Source organism: Anser cygnoides, chromosome 24, assembly GCF_040182565.1.
Source record: "Anser cygnoides isolate HZ-2024a breed goose chromosome 24, Taihu_goose_T2T_genome, whole genome shotgun sequence".
Classification (NCBI taxonomy): domain Eukaryota; kingdom Metazoa; phylum Chordata; class Aves; order Anseriformes; family Anatidae; genus Anser; species Anser cygnoides.
In genome coordinates this window covers 6127399-6149046 of record NC_089896.1, presented here as the reverse complement: position 1 = coordinate 6149046, position 21648 = coordinate 6127399, and the positions used below count along the sequence as shown (strand labels likewise).

At 44.5% G+C, this 21648-nt stretch overlaps 1 protein-coding gene across 1 annotated transcript in view; it reads right to left on the bottom strand.

Moving 5' to 3' along the window:
- The window catches only part of CSMD2 (CUB and Sushi multiple domains 2), a 300763-nt gene that overhangs the window by 82042 nt on the left and 197073 nt on the right, over positions 1-21648 (bottom strand). The window contains 8 exon segments of the mRNA XM_048054254.2: positions 2683-2870; positions 3402-3540; positions 6032-6223; positions 8608-8810; positions 14429-14555; positions 15909-16100; positions 16489-16645; positions 18550-18719. Coding sequence (XP_047910211.2) covers positions 2683-2870; positions 3402-3540; positions 6032-6223; positions 8608-8810; positions 14429-14555; positions 15909-16100; positions 16489-16645; positions 18550-18719 — 1368 coding nt within the window.

The following is a 21648-nucleotide window of genomic DNA, read 5'->3' as shown; positions in this document are numbered from 1 at the left end:
TGATTTCCCAATGCGAAAAGATAATCCCTACCATACAGATTCATCCCCAGTCAAATTTGAAAGGGTATCTAGGAGCATTTTCTGGCAACAGCAGCTTAATGGGAGACCCTCACGCAAAGGGGTCTTGAAAATCAACTGGAGACGGTTAAATCTTAAGCAATAACTGGAACAAGAGACACTTTGTAGGTAGATCAGAAGCAATCTCCTTCCTGTGTTTATGCTCTTGTTTTGCAACTGTCTTTCCTATTTTGTAACGAAGAACTTATCATCCTTTTGCTTTGGTAGACTAAGAGTTGTTGGGCTCTAGTGAATCTGCTATGAACAAAGCACACTGCTTTCAAAAAAACAGCATTAACTAGTGTTGCAGACAAGCACTTTGTTAAGGACTGTGATAACTTCCCCAGACCTACAACAGGGTGCCTGAGGAAAGCATTTCTTCCTTTTCAGAAGCCAGCCCCAAGCCAAAATCTACTCGCTATGGCTAAGTCACCCCAAAGGATAAATTTCTCCCCAGCTGAAATCCCCCGAACTATTTAAGTTTCACCTTACCCTTTGAACCAATCCAAAGCTTTATGCAGACAGTAAACAATTTAAATGTAATAATTTAACAGTGCATGGGGGAAGTGCATTTTTTTGCTAATAACCTTAGTTTGATTTTTCATTCTGCTGCCCAGCTGACAGCGCATCACAGGTACAAAGCAATGATATGTGCTCATCTATCAAAAATCTTGCTGGTGTAGTACATCAGTGTAGATAAACCGGGAAATTGCCTAGCTGAAGATCTGCCCTCAAACACCTTCCTATGGCATTGCTGCAGTCCCACTTCACTCTCACTGTCATGCTCCATGCAAAAATCAGCATAGTAAAAGACAAATTCATTCTTTTCTCACTGTTTTCTCCATTCCTCCTGGCCCCAGAGGACAACTTTCTCTTGAAGAGCCATTGCCCCTGAAACAATTTCAAATGAAGTGCTGAAGCTGTTTGAAATTCACCCGACACACCATAGCTCCAGGCTAGCGATACAGTCCCAGTCCCAGAGAAGATGCAGGATTTCAAGGAGGGTACTGACAGATGGCTGCTTTGGTTTTTTTCCACCCAAACACCACCAAAAGGGGACTACAAAGCCCCTGGAATTAGCTGCATTTCACATACGACTGGCACAGGTGATACAGGGTATTTAGGGAGGTAAGGGCAGAAGCCTACGTGGGCTGCAACACTGACCGAACACAACGAGGAGGCTGAGAGGGACAGCGTCTTTGAACTGTACTTGGGATTCCCCGCTGGCAAGGAGCCGAGCTTGGCATTTGATTTTCCTTCACCCGTGCTCCCCCCCTGCCTTGCTTTTCTTCTTCCTTCAATTCCCCAAAGTTCTATTTTCTGCTGCTTCTCAGACTTGAATCCTGGGCTCCTTTTAAAGTGCGGGGAAATTAATGAGCAAACTTAAAGCCTCATTCTTTTCTCCCAGCAGTTTGGCTTTGTGGGAAGTATGTAGGCGCGATTAACACCGTAGGAGTATTTAGGAGAAAAACGCATCACACAACAACCCTAATTTAATGAGATTTCATTTGTTAACTACTTTATGGCTACCCAAAAGGAAAAGGGAAAAGAAGAAAAAACCCAAGACTTAATCTTCAGTAAAATTAATTCTAATGAGGGCAGAAAACTTTTAATCTCTTGAATCTTAAGCAGTACCAGTTGTCTTCATCTTATTATTTCATAATTTCACTGCAGGGAAATTAATCTGTTCGGTATACATAATAGGAATTGCCATTTAACTATCTCTTAATATCTGGTCAGGTAAATTCAACAGCAGAAGCTACAGACTGAATATAGGGTACTGGAAAAGAGAATTGCCCAAGCACACGGAGAAAGCAGCAGCCCATCAGCTCTCTAGCACAAGCCATTACTGCTCCCGCAGCACACAGTTGGGCCAACAGCCTGTTTCACAGTGTACACCATGGATACAAAGCCATGTTTTATAGTGGCACACATCCAGGACATCTGAAGCTATCAATACTTTTTTTCCCATACTGCAAGCTAGTATATATAGGCCAGAGTAGGCTTGAAGAATCATTTCTTTGTAGCCCTGTTTTTTGCAGTTCTTAATCCTTTTCTCTGTGTTGCATAATCATGGCTCATCAGACCCAGCTTTTCAGAGCATATTTTTCACTAGAGTTTGTAACGACTCCATTCTTCTATCTATTCTGTGCACAAACAAGAAACATGCTCTGCCAAAGCCTTCCTTTTGCTCCCTGTCTCTCAGAGCAGCAGTGCCAGGTCTGTCACCTCTCAGCTTGCTCCATCAACAGAGAGGCAAAAGCATCCAGGGAAAACTCTAACCACTGCCCATGTCTCTCACCGTTAGAGCTGAAGCCACAAAAAAGTGATCCCCAGCCACATGACAGGCCTTTTATGCTGCTCTTATCTACCTTATGTCACTGTCTCTTCTGCCAGCCTGCAGAATCCCCTCTCTGCATCTCCTGCTTTTGCCCACTGTGCATCTTCAGCAGCTTTGGTGATAGCAGGAGAGGCAGCAGGGTTACTGTCTGAAGAGAGCTTTCCATAGCTTCTAGAGCTTCTCCCACCTGGTTCAACTAGGTAGTCTAACCTGACAATAAATGCAGGTAAAATCCCAAGTACTTTGAGTTAGCTGGGCCAGGCGCACCCCCGGGCAGCTCTTACCTGTGTAGTCAATGACAAATCCAGTGTTGCTGACAGACGCATCGCTTCGGAAAGCAAGGAAGAGGCTGTTACTGCTGCTCTCTATCCTCTCGGGTAGCTGGGAGCCATAAAAGCTTCCAATCAGGGGGCTGAGTGAATCGGGTCCATCATAAATATGAAGGAAATCATAGCCAGGCTCCAAACTGAAGCTTTGAAAACAGAGGAAGAGAGCTTAAAGCACGAGCATGCTACAGCAGCCCCTCGGAGAACAAGAGAGGCTGTGGTATTGATGGGCTGCACAACCACACAGCCGAGAGACTGTTTCTGCCCCCAGGCAGCTCCTCTGCTAAGCACAGGACATTTCTATCTCCATTCCTTATGTAAAGAATCGAGGCCAGTGATACAGTCCAGAGCATGTAATCTTACGTCCTGTGAAGTCACGGGGGTTTCCTGTCTTCTTCTAGTTACATGGACATGTTCTCTAAAAGCCATGCACATATCAAGGAGGAGCTGCAGTTGAAATATGTGCACATCCTCCCAAATTAAGGTAACATTTGAGAACAGATTACTGAGGACTACGGGCCCAGTCCTAGCAGGTTCGGTTTGGTTTCTCCAGGTAGATCATGACCCACAGGTGGGTCATGAACCCCCTGGCTCACCCAGGCAGTGCCCCACAGCTGGGACTCCCCATCCCCACATGCAGCCAGAGAAGGGGACCCAAACAGCTCTCAGGTACGTACATATTGAATACCAAGGCGATGACATAGTCAGGAGAGACGGTCAGCTTCCAGTCACACTCCTTCCCCGGCGGGTAGGGCTCTGGGTACTGCGGGGACAAGATCACTCCTGCTGGTCCTGTCAAGATACCTCCACAGGGAGCTGAAGGCAATCAAGCAAAGGGATGAGGCTTTGTCTTAGAGAAACTTTAAAAATAGCAGGAAGGAAGGGAAAAAAAGAGAAAGGTGGATAGATAAGGGGACAGAGAGGCAGTTTGCAAGTTTGTCAAATGTTAAAAGATACATATTGGAAGAGCTTGTAGCGGCCCTAACAGAAATGAGGGTTCTGTTCTTCCAGACAGGGCACACATAAAAGGACAACTAGGGATGCTATTACAATCCTCATGAGATATATGAGTAACCAGAAGGAGAGAGAGATGCTTTTGTTGCATTTATTTAGGCAACTCCTCGTCAAAGTCTGGACTGTTGCTAAGAAAGTGAAAACACGTTGTCTGGTACTAATGATTTGTTCGCGTTTATTACAGTCGCCAACACGTTAAATGCCAAGCTGATTGAAAAATCAATTATTACTTATTTGAGGCTGAAACTGCCTGCATCTGTGTCCACTGTGGCGAATACTCATGATTGATTTATTACTGTCAGCCTTTCTGCAGTCTCTTCATGAGAGTCAATGCTCTAAAATTCTCCGTTGCTCAGATCAATCCTCCCAGATTTGGGATGGGGTAAGAGAAGGGAGCAGAGTCTGCATTGAACGCAGGTGTTTGACACTAACCAGACTAAAACAATGCAAACACCAAGTGGGAAATGAACTAGTGTGGGACAGAACTAAGAACGAATGTTGGAAGGCTCTTCCACGGAGGGGTGTGAGTGTGCATCCTGTGGGCATTTTTAAAGCCCTCCTTGCAAATACACAAGAACCTGCAGGTAACAGGTAAAATTTTGCTGGGCTGTACTAGAAAGCTCACATCAGAGAGTAAACTAGAGATCCTTCTTCAAGGCCCAGAAGCGACTACACTTCAGCCAAGGCCAGTTGCAGGGTACTGCAGGCACCAGGAACCTCCATCCCTCTTGAATCACAGCATGGACCAGTGAAGAGTTTATCTGAAGGTCATGCACAAATAACTTGGAAGAACAACAAGCACATATTCTGTGTCCATTAGCCTTCAGGGAGCATTCTTCTTCCATACTAATGTCAGGGGAAAATTTTGAAGAAACGGAAGACTCATTTTTGAAAAGCCTTAGGGAGATGACTGTTCAACACTGATTTCTTTGAAAATCCCACCCATAATCTCCAAAGGATTTGAACTAGAAGCTGGTTTCAAGTCAGCTCTATGGAGTTGGGTCAGGATCCCGATTTCAAATGCCCCAAAATCTCTGGTGGTTATTTCGACAGGCACTTCAGTTAAGCCCACATTGTTTAGGGACTGCAGAACTTGTACAAAAAAGTTGTGAAAATATATCTGAAATGCTAAGTACAGCCATCTAATCCAAGCCTTTAGTTAAACCCCATTTTCCCAGTCAGCTCTAACTATGTGGCCTGTCTCTATACCAGTTACTATAAAACTAATATTATCTGGCTACTGATTATTTCTCCCAATCCTTTGCCACTGAAGGGAGGGAAGAAGCGAGACATCGCTTTCAGCTTTCCGCAGCCTATCAAAGAGATTACATCTCCTAAAACAAGATTGCCAGGCCTCTGTTCCAAAAGGACCCAGCACGGTACCTCCAAGTCAAATTGCCTGCAGTAAAGATGACCCATGAGAATCCATCCCACACCTAGATTAAGGCACTAGCTATGCAGCTCTGAAAAGGACTGCGAGCCCAGCTTCTGGTGTGAAAGAAAGCTCAACAGGAGAATGACAAGATGGGCATGACATGCAACGATATGACTTAGATATAGCTCCGGGAAAACTAAAAGGACTGTCTCCATCAGGCTGAAGGGGTGCCACACTCGATCATTAGGACAGTCATTCAGAAAACACCAAGTCATCCTGCAGGGAGAATAAATCCTATGCATGCTGCAGAAGCTTCCTAGCTGGCATTAAATCAGAGGTTAGAAACACAATTAACTAATTTTCATTGCTTGGGAAAAAAACATTGCACAAGAAGGGATGAAAGTTACAGGATAAATAACTGGTGGCTAGCATTTAAAGGGACAGCAAATTTGATGTTTATTGCTCCTGTGTTCTTAGCGTGAATATTTTTGTGTTCTTGACATATAAAAAAACACTTATGAGTTTCTTTTATTACTTTATGAGCTCAAGGAGAATGTCAGATAGTTCTTTCTTGTGACGGAATTTGTCGACTTTTCATGCAGAAATTATTAACCCACGACCCCAATCCTCTCTACCAAACTAAGTTTTAAAGAAGTCTTTAATTTTGACTTGTCGGGTTAAATAATACCACTTACATTGCAGGATGTCCTATGAGCTTCCAGCATGAACTAGATTCTTATTGTCCAAGACACTCCAGGGACAAACCCAAAAAGTAGTTCTGTGAGATGGCTGAGACATACGTACCCTGCTGCAAACCTCTTCAAACCAGGTGGGACTCATCCACTTCGGATATACAAGTTTTGCAATGAAACTGGACAGGGAAGCCAGTTCAATGGGAGGATGGATGCTTGTTCATACCTGTGCAGGAGGGAGGGTCTGGCTGCCAGAAAAATCTGTTCTCAATCTGCACGCAAGTGATTTTGGCCTCCCCTTGCAGAGCGTATCCTGGATTACACTGGAAGACGATGGAGTCGCCTGCCTCTTTGCTGTCACCACTCCGGCTCCCATTCTGAGGAATCCCTGGGTCATTACAGGAAGTGGCCGTGGAAACTGAAGAGCATTAAAAATACATATATTTAACACAGGCTTTCAGAATTTCCTCTCAGCTTATACCTTTCTTGCTTTGTCAAAAAATGAAGCATCTTATTTTCAGCCACTTTCAACATACTACATTTCATCCTAAAACTTCAAAGTTCCTTCTCTATTTGCCATAAATTTACCTGAAACACATCTGCTAGTTCTTTGAAAAAATAATAGCAAAGTATTTTGCAGATGATTGATTACCAAGAACTTTATGAAGTTTCCATCCTCCCCACACTGGTCTCTCCAGCAACGACCTTTCCTTTTTAAAGACATTGATTTCCAGAATGGATCAGATAGCCACAGCAGGGAAAGACTACTGCGTTTGCTATAAACTATGGAGGAGATCTACGGCACACTGCCGTTTGGTTCCTGGCTGTTCCAAGTCCCAAGCTACCACCCCATCAAGAAAGCTCCATTTCCTCCTATTTCCATCTTGACTTATTTGCAGAGGACAGTAAGGAAGAGAGGAAGGGAGATAAACCAGAGATTCACGCTGCAGATGCCAAGCACTGGCTGTACTTAGGCTCTGTCCTTAAGCAGATACCCAAGCAATGACTTCATTCTCCATCCTTCCCCCTTCGGTATCTCTTAAAGTTGCCACATGCACAAAAACTGGCTTTTACTTTGCACTGAGCATCTGCCAGGCCAGCTGGTAAAGGCTCTGGGGAGCAGCAAGTTCAAGTACACTACACAGAGTGCAAGTTTGATGTATAATTGTGCACAGGCATGTTTACTTAATAAGTCCAAGCATCCACTGATCTTACATGGCATTTCTATAGAATTCTTTGTCAGACACATGCTGCAAAATACACTAATCTGCTAGCACTTTTCACTTCCCCTGAGTGGGAGGAGAATTTAGCCTTTAGCCCTGACCTTTCAGAAATACATGTGTTGCCCTCCCAGCCTCACTGCCATGTCCCTTGGAGGTATCGAACAGCCCCCGTTGGTCTCCCAGCGTCTCTCCCCGAGCACCTTCTCAGCGGTGGGCAGGCAGCACAGCTTCTCTGCTGGCTGAGCTCACGGCCTGTCAACACTACAGTTATTTAACAGCAGGGAAAGTCCTGCAGTAACAGAAGTTTTGCAAGCTTATATAGATCATTAAAGTTCACAAGATCCAAAATCGTATACTTCTGAGCTTAGGGCTGACTACTTAGTCACACCTTGTGAACAAAGGCTTTGAACAGAAGCATTCAATAAAGACCAGCTCTGTATCAGGCAGCCAAGCAGAGCTTATTTCCTGCTACGTTGATATGAGTCCATTACACCTAGCCAGTTTATAGCAAGCCCTTCTTAAAAGAGCCAGCGGAAATCCCTCTCTCTTTTTCTGTGCAACTGAAGATAAGGCAAGTTAGCAGCCCATCCTGGTCTTTGCTGGCAGGCTGCGACACAAGCCTGGCAAAGAGAGAGGAAGGCAGAGCTGTGCTCAGTAGCAAAGCTCTCCCTCTGTCATGGTTATCCCAGAAGGTCTTGTGCCAGTGCAAACTCTTCCCAAAGAGCTGGCCTGCTCTCCAGGCCATGCAACGCACCCAGAAGAGAAATCTATAGGCAAAAACCTGGGAGACAGAGAATGGGCTCTGCTGCTTTGATATGTCTGAGTCACAGAAAAGTGGTATCATTGCTCACCCAGCAGTTCCCTGAGCTATTTCCTACCATCTCCAAAATGGGCATCTGCCTGGTTGGTTACTGGACACGTCAGTGAAGGCCTGCATCCTGGAAACCTCTGTGAGAACACTGAGATGTATCAACCTAATATAACTGAAATAAATGTGCTTGCAAGGCCAGGTCTTTGGTAATGACCACCAGGACTTAGGCAATGACAGACTGCAGGTGCATTACACGTAGTGCTCCAGCTTACCATGACATCCCTACAGCAGCTAGAGCTTTTGGGGATCTGCATCTAAGGGGATCCAATTTGAGGGATTTTAAATAGACTTGGTTTTCAGAGACCACTGACCAACTGCTCTCAGAAAGCCTGGGGGAAGCTGCCTGTATGTTGGTGTCTCTAAGGGACCGGGTGGGAACATGGTGGAAAATATCTGTAATTCCTATTGAGTATTCCACAAAGAACTGCTTTACATCTTGCTGCCAAGTTCACCACTGTGAAGGTGACTGTAGCAGAAGGGAGCAGAGAATTTAACTGCATTGCAAGGACAAAATATGTGAGTTTTCTCTATTTGCAGAGACTCAAATGCAGCAAAACACAAATGGCTGGAAGACTGCACAGTTCCTGCTGTTGAGTCCAATACAATGCCATGAGCTTACCGCCAGTAGTACTTCATAGATGGACCCTTGAAATCACTTATCAGTAAAGCCAGGTTTGGACAACGCTGAGGAAAGAACATACAGCCTACCTGAAAACTGAACAGCGAAGCCCTGCTTGCTCGTGAAGAAATCCGTGTTGAACTGAAGGATGACGGAATTGAAAGTACTGTGGACATCGCTGGGTAAGCTGGACCCACTCATCTCCTTTAGGAGGATTCCGTTCTCCACCGGACCGTCCCAGATCCTCAGCACGTCGTGGAACTCCTCAGTGTGGAAAACCATGAAATGGAGCCTGTGCAGCAGGAAGAACTGGAGGTCACACCACAAACTAAGCTCTGCCTTCTTCCATGGGAGGGTTACAAAGGTGCTTGCAACCAACCCAAGGTACCTCATCCCACTGTGCGTGTTCTCTCCTGTTACCTGCCACTAACCTCAGACAGTATTTTAGCCCTCTACCAAACATACTCAGTCTATAAAAAGCAAGATCTCTTAGTGGGACACCTCCCTAGTAAAACACTCACATCCATAAACGGAGAACAACTGGGTCATGGATACTAATGCTTTCTGAAATTTGTGTCCTTTGTGCTGTTCACTAAGCAAAAAAAAGCACTAATCTCTCCTAAAAATCTCGAGTAGCAAAGGTCCAAAAGCCAACCACGGGCAGCAGAGAAATCCCCAGCTGGAAGATCGCTGTTGGTTTTGCACTGAAGGTGCTCAGCCATTACAGTGAGTAGCTGTCACACAGACAAAAGGCTCAGTCAAGGACACACCAGCAACCTGCAGCAGGGAGGCACAGAAGCTGTGAAGAGGAGGATGGGCTTTGTCCTTGGTTTTACGGGGCTCTATTACAGATAAACACGGAAGTATTGAGAAACTTATTCTAAAAGGAAAATTAGCAGTAAATGTGCTAAGGTCCCTTCAGACAACTGATGTATATTCATGCAATTCACACTTTGTCCCTATGTTGCACACAGCAATCACCTTGGCTGTCCTTTTGCTTTTTTGTGTATCCTACAAGGAACGGCTTTTTGTCAAGGGCCAGCATCTACTGATAAAATGCATCGATTTTTGTTACTTGCTTTCAGATCAAAGAATTTGCTCCTGGCACCAAGCTAATCTTGTATATCAGGGGAAAAAATGGAAAGGAAAACAACCAGCACCACTCTTATTTAAAACAGCATCATGCTGGAAAAGAAACCCTCACCAGGGTATTAGGTGCCCCAGAGGTTAATAGAAAAAGGGCAGAAAGGAGTGTGTGTTGGGGGGAGATGGTAAGCAGGCAAGTGCAAATTCTGAACGCTGGATTGAAGCATGTGAGAGGAGCAAAGTGGCTAACACAGGAAAGGATTTTTACACGTTTTACAAAGTTTTGGATGTTGAAAAACTCTATTCAGATCAGCTAACAGAATAACTTCGGTAAGAAATAAAGGGAAAGAGTCAGCATGAGCCAGCTCTCCAAAACACACAATAGGAAGGGAAGGGAGAGAAAACAGAAACTAAGAAGCTGGTGGCTGGCGGTGAAATTACACTCTGCTCTCCATGAGGTGCTTATTACAATGCTCTGAATGCAGATTGTGTTTCCTTACCGTGTGTACTTTATAGTTTTGTCTGCCCTGGAGAGAGGGCTGCAAAGTCTTCAGCATTTGCATCAAATGCTCCTTGGTACACAACCGCCTGCAGCAAGTGCTACTCGGAGCTCTGCTTTTTCCTGCTTTTAAACTCAACCAGGGCTCTGCCTGCTTGACACTTCCACAGAAAATTCCCCAGAGAAAACCCAAGATGCTGCCAGGAGTCACCCTGGTGAGGAAACTCACTGCAGAGCCTGCATCAGTGATGGACCTGGCTGGGTGGGAGGACAGAAGTGACCTGGTGGCACCCGGGACGGGACAAACTTGGTCCCAGCACAACCCCCAGTGGGATGCTCCTCGCTTCCCACCCCGGGCTGGGGCAATGCCATGCTGTACTTCTCTCCAAAACAACCTCTGCTGTGGAAGGATGTAAAGCAGCTGCCACACAAATCCAGACTTCGCAAGCAGCTTTTGGATCTTCCAAGACGAGAAGAACCACCTAAGCATGAGATACCATCATTATTATTGTCACCCCCAAGGGAGTTACCAACTAAAGCTGCTGCGATACATCAGGGCTCAGTCCTTTTCACTCCTGCACTTAAAATGTCAGCCGACAAGAAGCCATTCAGTCGTCTCTGTTTCTCATTGCCACATTAGCACTGGGGGAAATACCACCCGACATGGTGCAATCAGGCTAACCTGGGTAACTCCAGGCACGCCACTCCGGAACAGGGGCAGAGATCTATAAACTGTACTGAGAAAAGCTGCAAAAATAAAACAATCAGGTACTGGGCTTAAAACCCTGGCAGCCCTCAGAAGAGAACAAGAAAGCATTTGCTTGGCTGCTTTCCCATTTATCCAGGGCAAACAAATAAATAAGGTAGAAACATGAAAAGAAAAAAAAAAAATGGAAAAAAAGCCAAACACTGCAATGCACTCAGCAACAAAATGACATCCATGGAATCCGACAGAAACCGAAAGAGCTGAATCATAAATCTACCTAGCAGAGACCTTGCATTTAAAAAACAAATAAAAAAAACTCAAGGAAAATAAGAATGGATCATAGCAGAGCTGCTCTCCACAGGTGCCTTGGCCTGACGGTTTGCTCGCAGGCTAGCCAGTGCCAGTTAGCCAGAATTGCCAGGGAAAACTCATCGCTGAAGATCTCAGAAACAGGGAAACAGGGAGATGGTGGCAGAGACTGACCCAGGATGGGGGACACCTGGGAGCTCACCAACACCTCGCCGTGGGACCGAGGCTAACTGCTGCCTCCAGCAGCTCCCTTCCCTCATTTACTTCTAGTAAGCAACTTGCTCGCAGGCTTTACCAACGAGGAGAATGCCTTAGGAATATAACCAGATGACATAAGTTGCTCAACACCAGCTGGTTGAGGAGTCTGTTGGGATAGCTGATTTTATTAAGAAAACTGGTGATCTCTGAAGCAAATCAATCTATTCAAAAAGCACATCTGTAACCAAACAGCACAGTTTTTCTATCAGCCTGACTCCATTCCCAGCAGGGCTTAATTTAAGACAAGACAGAACAACTGACTTAGCAGACAATGGAGACACTCTGACAATCCCAATTACATGCAAGAAAATGCAGCTAAAAGCAAATCAGGAATATATATGCATATATATATAAGCTGCCCTCTACCATATAGAGAGAGATAGAGAGGGCAACTTCTCCCAGCTTAGCAAGGCGGAGGAGAGGCCAGCTCTGCACTGATGATCTGCACGACCTGTACAAAACCACTCTGCCCCAGCCCTCCAGAAGGCACCCCACGAGCTGCCTGACCAGCCTGGGGGTCCCTCCTGCTGCCGCCTCCTGCCCAAGCCCCTGCCTCCCAGCTTGGCTCCGTGCAAGCTGCTGAGCTCCCATCCGGAGAGGGCTGCAGCAGAAGGCAGCCTGACAGCACTGCGCTCTGACGTCCCCGCCGTGTGGTAATGCCAAAGCTGCAGGTCCTTGATGCTACCAGAACTTTGCAGGGCTCCCCACCGCCACCCTCTAGCCAGGAGAGGGTTCCCAAACATAAAAGCTGCTAAATGTTACGCGCCTAGAAATACCCGTAGAAGAAAACTGCAACAGCCAGATGCTTTCACTCGTATTTCTCGATGAGACTGTGAAAAACGGAGCCTGTCCATACAGCACCATTCGTTAGGCTGGGGCTGGCAGCATCAATAAACCCTCGCGTGACACTGAGATCACCGCCACGCAACAGAACGCCACTGCCGCTCCTAACCGTATATTCACTGCTCTCAGCTCTGCAAGCAGGACTTGAAGGCAATGCCATTCATTTTCCAGCACACCTTCCTGCTTCTCCATCCTATTTCTCTCCCTAGTCTTGCAGGCAAGTCACTTCAGTTGCAATTTTGTGTGCGCGTGCATGCTTGTGTTTGCACATGCACACGATTAATCCCCTCTCAGAGTACAACCCTTTAACTTTCATGGCAATAACAGACAGACTGATTTTTCTGCCTCTCTCTCCTTCCTTTCCTTCCCCTCCTTCTGTGCAGATACAGCTTTATTCAAAAAGCTTTGGTGATTAATTTTAATGTAAGTTATAAATGAGGGCTTTATACAATTGCATCATGCGTGAAGAGGATTATTTTTCCAATGGATTACCATAAAAATGAACTTGCTGAAAATGTGCTCTCTCAACTACCCAGAGATCATCTGTTCTGTTTGAGCTGCCAAATAAAGGAAGAGAAGAAGAGAGCTTTCATCTCTAATGACAAAGGAAGGGTCACAAGGTGTATTACCATACTATTGCCTGGCATCGTTTCATTTCAGTCATGGCCCCTTCCAAGCCTCTGGCTGATCCTGCAAACATGAGCCTATAGTTCTGCTCCTTTGTGTACTCTCAGAGAAGTGGCTAGGATTATGCATGTGAGTAAAGTGTGGGTAAAGTTCATTTGCTGAAGCAGTCTTTGGATGAGGCAATCTCCTACACTTTGGGGAAGGAACAGAGGACAGGGTTTCATGCCTACTTTGTCCTACAGAAATCTTCAGGATTTCCTAGAGAAGAATGAAAAAAAGAGGAGAATTCAACTGGAAGTTGCTTGTGCAGGAATTAAGCTGCACTGGCTATGCTCTTTCTTCTACGTCCATATCAGAAACCATCCATTATTGAACCATACTGATAAGCAGACCTAAGGGAGAGAATTTCTGCTTTACGGAAAAACGAAAATATTGGACCAAGCCTATCCCCCACATAAATCCATCGACTAAAAGCACCGTAGAGCTCAACACGATTAACTGTCTCCAGTGAAGAGAAGATGGGTGCTGACGCAGCAAGGAATCTATGGTGGAGATGAATGAGTGCAGGACCAGAACAGCAACAGGGCTCAGGCCAGCACAGAAATAGGGCTCACGCACCAGGTAACAAGCATTAGAAAGGATGCTGGGGAGATCCTGGGAGAAGAGGATTTTTGTTGAATAAACCTTAAAATCTACCCTTCTTCCCCACAAGACCCATCAATTAGCAAAAACTTTACTTGCCAGTACAGTTGTTTTCTGTTGAAGATGGCTTTGGCTGGCCTGAAATACAAAGGTACATGCAGAGCAGTGCAGGAATGGCTTGGCAGGGCTCGGGGCACATCGCAGCGTGGGAACAGTGGCAAGCGGCAGGGATCACAGATGAAGCATCACGGAGTAGAAAACTGCTTGGATTCTGCTGGTGACTGCACTAACTTTATGAGCCAAATGTTCTCAGTACCATGCCTACCTAACTGCCAAACTCACATAACTTATAAACAAATTACCTTTCAGATTGCCATTTTCCAACAGGAAAGTAAAACCAGAACAACAACAGAAGTCAGAGGAGTGGGAAGAAAAAACAGTCTTGGGTCTCTGTACAGACCAGATGTTTAGAAACAATCTTGAGCTTTTCCTTTGGGAGAATAACTGCATTTTATCTTCTAAAATTCCCTTTTTAATATTATTTTTAATTCTAGATTTATTTTTATTACTAAAACCTACACGAAACAATAAAATTAGAAGATGAAAGCTACGTGTTGTGGTCTCATTTTTCCAGCTGTTCACTCGCACCTGGGGACCCCCATGCCTGACAGTTCGCTCATTCTCACAAACAACTTGACAGAGCTCATCTGCTTTGGTGTTAATTCACTCTGGCAGCATGAATGAGAGATGAACCAAATCCATAATTGCCTTCCACTATCCTTTGTGGTGCCTGAAGAATTTGGAAACCCAATGACAAGACATTACTAAACCTCTCTGACCTCAGGTCATGAAAGCACTGAGTAAACCATCACCACTCTGAAGAAGAAATGCAGAAACAAACAAAAACTGTAAAAACCAGGAGCGAAGACCTTCAACTCACCCTATTGTGCAGCCAGCTTCTGCCTCTATTGTCCAAATGCAATTCAGATTATGATCGTAGGGTGTGGGGTATCCGGGAGACAGTATCCGTCCTGACGACTCTCCTTTGATAGTACCCCCACACTCAGCTGAAAAACATATGGGTTGGTGAGAAGATTCATGACATATTATGGCTCTTGGCAACAATGCAACTGTCATCCTATCGATACAACAGAGAATTTCTTCCCATCTGAAGAGATTCTTAGAGCTTACTAGCCAAAGATAAGGAGAGTCTTTTAATTCAGCTTTTAAAGAACAGTGAGTCAGCAGAATAACTGCACTTCTCTGCATGTTCCTAAAATCTGACATGTTGTCAAAGCTTCCCTCCACCTTTTTGGCTTCATAGTGAATAAAGACAGAGCCTGACAGCATCCTGGCTTTCCCTGATTCATGCTTGGGGTGAAAGAGCTCAATTCTTCTCCTTGCATCTGCAAGAAGTCTTAACGATTCATGAATGTGATAAAGGGAACAAGCCAATATATGTATGTCTGCTACATGAACCTCAGTGAGAGGATTTTTGAATAGTTTTCATAATATGTCCATTAAAATTCTGTAAGTTTCCACATGTTCATGCAGACTATGACTAGCATATGCAGACATGACTAGTCAACGTGTCTATTCAGCTAATAGGGTAAAGGTTAGGAAGATGGGTAAATCACAGAAATTTGTCTTTTCACCTCAACAAGCAAGGCTAAAATTCATCAGACTTGTGGCATAAAGGTTCTAACTTCTGGGAGAATTCAGAACACCAATGTCTGAGCACACCACTTAAAACAAAGAAGGCAGCCTGCTGGTTGCTGAGATCAGAGACGTAAGTCTCTAAGAACTTGAACATGCCCTGGGAAAAACTAGCTAAGCATGTCGCTGTCATGTAACAAACCAACAGCATTTCATTTAGATATACAAAATTTAATAAAAGAATTTTCCATGCAAAAAGATATTCTGCTGGAGAGTTATAGGTAAAGGGGAACTCAGGACTTAACGAAGAGAAGACTAAGGGAATTAAAATGTCTGAGAAACTGGGATCAGATGTCATGTAGCTCTCAAATAAACATGACTTTGAACTGTCAAATGCCAGGACGCACGTTGAAGTCTGCCATTATCAGGAAGTGCCACTCTATTTAACACATACAAGTGAAAGGACACGGACTGAGAAAGCAGTAGTCTCCTTGCAGTGAAGCACAAAACCTTGTCAAATCTGTGCTCAGAGCACAGTGTTTCATGTTAAAACTGCTTGTAGAAGTTTTGTAGCTATCAGCGCTCTCAATCTGAAGATGCCTTACACAGGATCCTTATCAATATCTCTTTTGATGTAGATGGCTGCAATCAATACCAGAGATAATGTCACGTGTATTAGCTAAAGAGAAAGAAAGGGCACTCAGTGCATTGCCCGCAAGCAAAGCACTTGTTAGAGGAGTTGTTAAAAGCAAGCGTTGTCTCACCTACACAGGTTGGCAGGGGTTGATCCCAAGCTCTCCGCTCTCCAGTCAGACAGACCAGCACCCTGCTGCCTCGCAGTGTATAGCCAGGGTCGCAATTAAAGGATACAGAGCTGCCAGCGAAGTGTCCTTCGTCATGGACCTTGTAGCCAAATTGCGGGATGCCAGGGTCCTCGCATTTGATGAGTTCAAAACCTGGAGCAGAAGAAACAGCATCAGCTTTCCTCATAAATTTAACAGCCAGAAGCCATTAGCACAAGATTATATTAATTGCTTTCCTCTTAAGAAAAATGCTCTGTTGGAGAAAAGAAACACCATACGGAGAATTGTATTTTTTGATTGAGATTGGAAAGAGATCCCAGGGATCTGATATCTCAGTTGCAAGTAGAAGTTTCTGTATCACCACTGCCTCATTCACAACAGAACAGGCTTGCTGGCATAATTCATCTCCCCCACTCTGCTTCCACTTTAGACCCCAAGATCTTTACAGAAAGGACCGTTTGCTCTACTCATGCAACTGTAACAAAAATACACAACTACACCTCAGATTCCCATCTCACAGGCATATGGGCCCAAGGCTTACTAGAAAACTGCAGCTCAAAGCCTTTACTCGTGTTCTCGCTGTTGGTGATGAACTCAAGCCACATGCTGCTGGAAGTGCTGTTTATGCTGGTGCCAAGCATTTCAGAGCGACTAAAGGAACCCAGCAGGCGAGCAGAGCTATTGCTGCCATCATAGACCTGGGAGGAACAAGAAACACATACTGGAAAACATCCTTTATTTGCTACTTGAGGGGTCAAATCCTCCATGACTGAGAACAGGGACAGCTCATTTGGAGCCAGTGAAATTATTCCCATTAAGAGTCTGACTTGATGAGAGTTGATGATGCTGTTTGTTTGAGGAGCAGGATTCATGCCCTGGACGATACGCATCCCTCCCCTTACACCTGAGCTTATACCACACTCAGGGCCGTGTATTCTGAACTAAACTCTCTTTCCAAAGCTTCAACACAGCTACTGGGACAAACACACTGTTCCTAGAGTGAGTCATGGATCTGTCTTGACCCCACTATTATTTAAAAAAAAAAAAAACAGATTTTTTTCTTTTGGATAGGATGATTCTCTTATGAGGATAAAGGGCAACTTCTCGCTAATAGAGATTGACAGTAACTTTCCTCAGGAGTAGAAGAGAAGTTGACGACAAACCTGTTAAGAGAAAATAATTTCTTTCACAAGTATATTCTTTGCATTAGCAGGAAACCTCTCTCGTTCTAGTCATCCTGTGAGTTGAAAATATGTGGATTACACCTATCTCACGGTGCAGAAGTATGGCACTTAAAGAAGGACGGAGGCATTCTCTGGGAAGATGGTTTAGCACAGCAGCACACATCTTGTAATATTAATGCTTCCTACAAAACTATTTCTTTTTGATTAATAGAAACTCAGCCTGGATTTGTCTCCTTCCATATAGAATCCTGAAACTTGTAAATGCAGATTAATCTGAGTATGGGAATGCTGAAGAGCTTGAATTTAAATAAACCCGCTTTGCAGGGGATTCAGGCTTGGTTCCTAGAAACACAAAAATAATGCTACAAACCTCCCACTCCCTCATGTGTCAACAGCTCCCACTGTACAACTGTGCAGATTAAAAACTGAAGTCTAGCTACAAGGGGAAGATCTCTGGCATTCCAGTAAATCTATTAAATTATTTACCCAAATTAATGCGCATTTCCACACAGTTGGTGTAATTTCTGTAGCTCTGCGTGGTATTTGAAGATGATGGGTTAAAGCCTGTCTTTCCCTATCTACTCACTCTCAGAGGCCAAGTATTTCTCTCTAAAAATAAAAGTAGCCTCTCTCAGTCCATATGGGCTCTTTCCACTACTTTTGCTGTTTAAGACAGATGCTTGGTAACCTAAACAATAAGGCACAATATGCGTAACGAAGACTGAAGCCTTCCCTGCATCTTAGGGAAGACGACAGCAGAAGGTATAGCAATACAGCACAGATATCCACATTTTTACAGGATACAGAATTTGTTTATACACTCATCAGCAGAGTGAAGCCTCAAACAATCACCTAGGCTGAAGAGCACAGGATGCTCACTACTGCCTTAGTGCTGTTGCCAGGGACTGCCATGAGCACGTGAAGTTCAGAGGTGCTCATTCCCTAAAATTATAGAATATGTTTTAAATGCAGCCAACTAACGCCCAGCAGTGACACATGCTGATCAGACAGTTTCCCTGGGCTAGAATACATTGTTTCACAGCTATATCAGCTTTCGACCTTGTTCTAGCACTAGAGTGAATACCCACAGATAATATCCTAGCTCATCTGCCTAGCCTTAGGAACAGTCTGATCCAGGAAATCTTGCTGCTGTCTTCAAAGCAGCCATGTCAGGCACCTAGTGACACAGCAGTGACTCCTAGCTATGAAAGCCATATGAAGGACTTTTGGGGGGATGTCAGTCCAATTCCTAGTTGAGACCCTTCCAGAGATTAGCGCTGCACTGCTGGCACTGCCTGGGTGGCATTTTCCAGAGATTAGTCACAGCTAGCTCTGTTAAAATTTTAGGACATCACCTCCCTTTCAGATCTTGCTCTCATTACAGCACTACCCTTCACTGGTAGAGACAAAAGAATTACCTTGAGGACATCTCCTGCTTCCAGTTCAAAAGTCCTGGCTTTCAGCTGGATCCCCTTTCCTGGCTGCGTCTGGATGGAGTAGATGCACTCGTGGTTGTTGTTATAGTTTATTGGATAGTTGGGGGACAACAGAACACCTTGGGTTCCAGTTACAGATGAGCCACATTCAGCTATATAAAGACATAAAACCACATTTTAATAACCACAGATGCTCACTCCTTCCTATACCCATCCGCTAACATATCCATGAACTCTACTTCCAAGTGTAATTAGTGAAAAAACAAAGAAACAAACCCCAGCACTTACTAGCACCTCTATCATGCTTAAACCTCAGGTATTTTACAAGAGATTAACATCCTCTCCTTGTACAGATAGGGAAACTGCATCACAAAAAGTCAAAATCCATGGAAAGCCACCACCTGCTCAAAAGCATGTGTGTTTGTGATCCTTCCTGATCCACGAACCAGAAGGAAATTAAAATAATATTATTAGATTGAAATATTTAAAGTCTTTTGCCATGCTGTATAGACAAATACCTTTACAACTTTTACATTAACATGGGAAATAAAAATTGTAATGGCATTCCTTTAACAGCCAGCACAGCACACCGCTGGCTGCTGGTACCTGTGTGTTTCAAGTGTAGATCTCTGTGCAGAAAGAAACGCTCAGTGAAACTCTAAAATAATTACAAATGACAAAGCTACGTGTGAATTTGAAAATCTTCCCCAAAACAATTTCCTGAAAACTAAAAGGGCAAAATTTGACATTTCCTTTTGTTTGTTGTTAATTCTGCCCTTGGCTCTTCAGTTCATCATCTAACAATATTTTAAAGGACCTCTTGCCCCTTGCTCCCTGCTTTTGTTTTTCTTCCCAGCTTTGCAGCTAACAATTACATCCATTCCCGCTAGAAAAAGAGAGAAAACTGGAAATCCTTTTGCCCCTCTGTTTCAGAAACTAGCTCTAATTTACATGTTTGTTTCCTCCCAACATGTCACTCAAAATCCCACAATGGGCTTGGGTTTTTCTGTGGCATAGAAAGAATTGACCTTTCTTGTTCAAAATACAAGGGATTGGGGACGGAGAAGGAGATGCTGCTGCAGGAATCCCTGTCAACCTCTTGCTCAGGGAACTGGAAGGGTAGGGGTACTATACGTTACTGCAATTGTTTCTCTCATTTCTGAGGGGTAGTTTATGTTCCGTTACAGGTTATAAACTGTTTTACCAGTTTTACCATAGTTTTACCAGTTCTGAAAGAGGAAAAAAAAAAAAACTCCCTTCTCTCTGTTATTCACTACGATCTGTCCCTCGCCTGTCCCTATGCTATTACATTCCTCTAGTAAGGCTTCTCTGCTTTTCTGCTCTGGGTAGTGTGAACAACATTTGTTTTTGAGTCATTTGAAGTTGGAAGATTTGTAAGACACAAAACTAGGCAGAGTGATCTTCCTTAGAGAAGGAGGAGAATGACAGCTTTGGAGATTCAATCGATCTCGAATCTCATGAGATCTGGGTTTAAGGCTTCCAGGAAATAGAAAGAACCAACATTCACCTATTTTATGTACTTCAGTTGCAAGCTTTTAAAGACACTACCTCTTTCTCCTATGAACATGCCACAGTGAGTATAACAGGAATGCTTGTAGCAAGGACATGCAGTCCTCACTACATGATATAGCGAACAGATATTCAAGTGCATCTGATTGCAAGCAGCAGTAGTACTGTGATAGCACTGAGCTTTCCCAGAGCTCATGGGACAATATGAAAATTAGCTCTTACCTGCGGGTATCTAAGGGAGGAAGCAAAAGTTTGCAACACTCAGATACAGCTTGAGGGCCTACTTGCAAAATGGCATCCCAAGGATGTGTGTCCTCCTTCGAGGACACCTCTTGCCAGCAGTGACTGTCTTGTCCGAGCATCTGAGCCCAGCTAGAGCCACTGCAGCCCGTTTGCTACATAGACGTACAATCCCCTAGCATATGCAAATATATCCTGCAACCACTCTACGTTTAGGATTTTTTGTTACTCCCTGATTAGCTCCCACATGAGCAAACCGTGAGTCGTCATTTTCTTGGCCTATTTACCCTGAAAGATTTTCAGCTGTAAAACATTGGCTTGCTACTCCTTTGAGTCCCAGTGTTTTGTATGCACAACTGGGCAGAGTTGTTCCAACTTGCCCTGAAAACAGCTTTTCTGATTAGCTAGCTCTGCCTCGTCTCCACGGGTCCTTCGCAGCATACAAAGCTGCTGGATCTCAGGGAAACCATCATGGTGCATGTGCAGCTTTCTGCACCGACTCTGCTACCTCTGCTGGTCCTCCTGATAAAAGATGAAGGCAAAATAAGGAGGCAGCAGCAGACATGGGGAGAGGAGGTACTTCTGAGGTGACTTTCTCCTTCCCCTCTTGGCCTCTACGGAAAGGACGACATTCCCTTTAGCACAGATTACCTGGGATGATGCTGGGGACATCAGCACTTGGCACCTGGTCTGAAGCAGCAGTCAGCGGGGAGGCATTCCTGCCCTGGAGAGACGGGCTGGCCAAGGGACAAGATCACCCTTGTTGCTATACAGATCCATCTAGAACAGGAACTGAATATAAAGTGTCTGGGCTCTCTGGCAAAAACACATCTCCTGTGATCTGAGGGGCTACGTCCCCAGTTTCCATCTGTATCCTTTTTAACAGGGCAAGCACACAGGCTTGAATATTCACTGCGGGCATCACGGAAAAAGCTGTCACCCTGCTACCAGAGTTCTGTGCACATCACCAGATGGGAAATTTGATCCGTTATTACAAAACCCACATGCTAATTCAAAGCCATCTACAGTAGGGAACTGGGAAAATGGAAGCCATTGCGTCCATTTAGGGATGTCTGAGGGTCAGATTTAAGCTATGTCATGATTCTTTTTGATTTCTATTCCCTTGATGAGCTTTCTCTGCAACCTGATTATTATTCATGCCCTGAAGAGGCTGCTTGTCACAGCAGGATGATGCAACCCTGAGACCTAGGCATTAAACAGTGCTGGGAAATGCATTCAGCATGGCAGGAGTCAACAGCAAAGCTCAACAGACTGAGAAAGTAGCCTGGCTCTTGCTGGGATGCCTTCTTT